At 44.4% G+C, this 2,089-nt stretch overlaps 1 protein-coding gene across 1 annotated transcript; it reads left to right on the top strand.

Moving 5' to 3' along the window:
- The first annotated feature begins 629 nt into the window (after positions 1–629).
- LOC123347372 (olfactory receptor 14A16-like) lies at positions 630–1,565 on the top strand. The gene has a single exon (XM_044984785.1). It carries the CDS (start codon positions 630–632, stop codon positions 1,563–1,565), a length of 936 nt encoding a protein of 311 aa, XP_044840720.1.
- Positions 1,566–2,089: the final 524 nt, after the last annotated feature.

The following is a 2,089-nucleotide window of genomic DNA, read 5'->3' as shown; positions in this document are numbered from 1 at the left end:
GATGGCCACTGACTCTCACACCCATAAAGTGACAGAGGCAAATGACACAAAAGAGAGTTAGCAGAGCAATGCTGCTAGCCCATCGGTATACAGAGATGGAAATGCAGTCAGGATTTGGTGTCATAAATCAATATGATTTCAGGCAGCTGGACATCTACGTGGTGTTGCAGTGAAATCGTTACAGGCGAGCTGTCATACACAAGGCCACGTCCATTTCATATTTCCACGAAAAGAGGATATTAGGCAGCGTTGGCATTTTAGCATTTTAGTTTCTTGCCCAAATCCGGAGCCTGCTCTTCGTAGGAATAGGGGATCCATCTTGGCTAGAATTGTTGCATTTGGATTGTACTTTGCTAAGTCCTTCACACAGCATTTAATTAAGACACATCATGATCCAGATCTTTAGACGGTGCAAACTGATGCAGCTTCATTGACCTTAAGGGAGCTGCTCCAGTTTATATATGTGATAACTCACCAATCCTAGTTAATAGCAGTGACGAGTGCTGTGCATTGTTGACATTCACATCATGTTGTTGCAGGAAATCAGGACCACTCCATATGTCACTGTAATTCCCTCACTGTCTTTGTCCTTCCCTCCACAGCCATCACACAGTGAACTGAGAAAGAAAATGTCCAATGAAACGACCCTGACCGAGTTCCTTCTCCTGGGATTTTCTGACGTACGGGAGCTGCAGATTTTGCACTTTGTGGTGTTCCTGCTGATTTACCTGGCAGCCCTGATGGGGAATCTTCTCATCATCACAGCCATAGCCCTCGACCACCATCTTCAAACCCCCATGTTCTTCTTCCTGGTGAATCTGTCTATCCTAGACTTCGGTTCCATTTCCGTTACCATCCCCAAATCCATGGCCAATTCCCTCATGAACACAATGGTGATTTCTTATCCTGGATGTATCAGCCAAGTCTTTCTCTTTCTCCTCTTCGGTGTAACTGATCTTGCCTTACTCACCATCATGGCATACGACCGATATGTCGCCATCTGTCAACCACTGCACTATGAGAGAGTGATGAACAGGAGAGCTTGTGCCCAAATGGCAGCCAGTGCCTGGATTACTGGCATTGTCTACTCTGCCCTGCACACTGGCAACACCTTCAGGTTACCCTTCTGCCAGTCCAATGTCATCAACCAGTTCTTCTGTGAAATCCCCCAACTACTCAAGCTCACCTGCTCTGATTCGTACCTCAGTGAAGTTCGGGTTATTGCCTTAGGTGTGTTTTTAAGTTTAAACTGCTTTTTTTTTATAATTGTGTCTTATGTTCAGATCTTCAAAACTGTGCTGAGAATCCCTTCTGAGCAGGGCCGGCATAGAGCCCTCTCCACCTGCCTTCCTCACCTCACTGTGGTCTCTTTGTTGCTTTTCACTGGCATCTTTGCCTACCTGAAACCCACCTCCAGCTCAGCATCAGGTCTGGACCTTGTGGTGGGTGTTCTCTATTCTCTGGTGCCTCCAGTGATGAATCCCATCATCTACAGCATGAGGAACAAGGAGATCAAAGCTGCATTGAAGAAACTGATTGTGTGGAGGTTATTCACCAAGAGATAAAATGTCCATCCCTGCAACTTGAATGTGATTTCATTCAGAGTTTCTTTGTAGATATCATCAACTGATGACAAAATTGTCTCTTTGAGAACATAGGGTGGAATCTGTTGATGAAATCACAAAATCTGGACTAGCTTCACTGAAGTAAAATGAGTTAGTCGAAGATTTCCCAGGTGTGCATAAGATCAGAATCTATCTACGTATGCACCTATCTGTCTGTCATAGGGAATTATAGGGTTGCTGTCACCTGTAGCCTGGGGTATGAGAGGTTTGGATTGTGTGTTTGCTTGTTTCTTTTCCATTTTGTTTGATTTTGTTGATTCATTCGCTGACTTGTTTCTTTGTTTCAGGTGGCTTTTTTGGGCGAGGGAGGAGCTTGGGAGGGTGGAGTATGTCTGACTAAATGGTGGCAGCCATTTGTTTTGTCATCTATTCAAGGTGTCAATGTCAGAATCACCTTGATGGGATTTTCTGAGAGATTTGAAGTTTTGCTTTCCCCATTGATGAAGAACTGAAGAAAAATTTCT

Source organism: Mauremys mutica, chromosome 13 (assembly GCF_020497125.1).
Source record: "Mauremys mutica isolate MM-2020 ecotype Southern chromosome 13, ASM2049712v1, whole genome shotgun sequence".
Classification (NCBI taxonomy): Eukaryota; Metazoa; Chordata; order Testudines; family Geoemydidae; genus Mauremys; species Mauremys mutica.
This window is presented reverse-complemented; position numbering and strand designations above follow the sequence as displayed.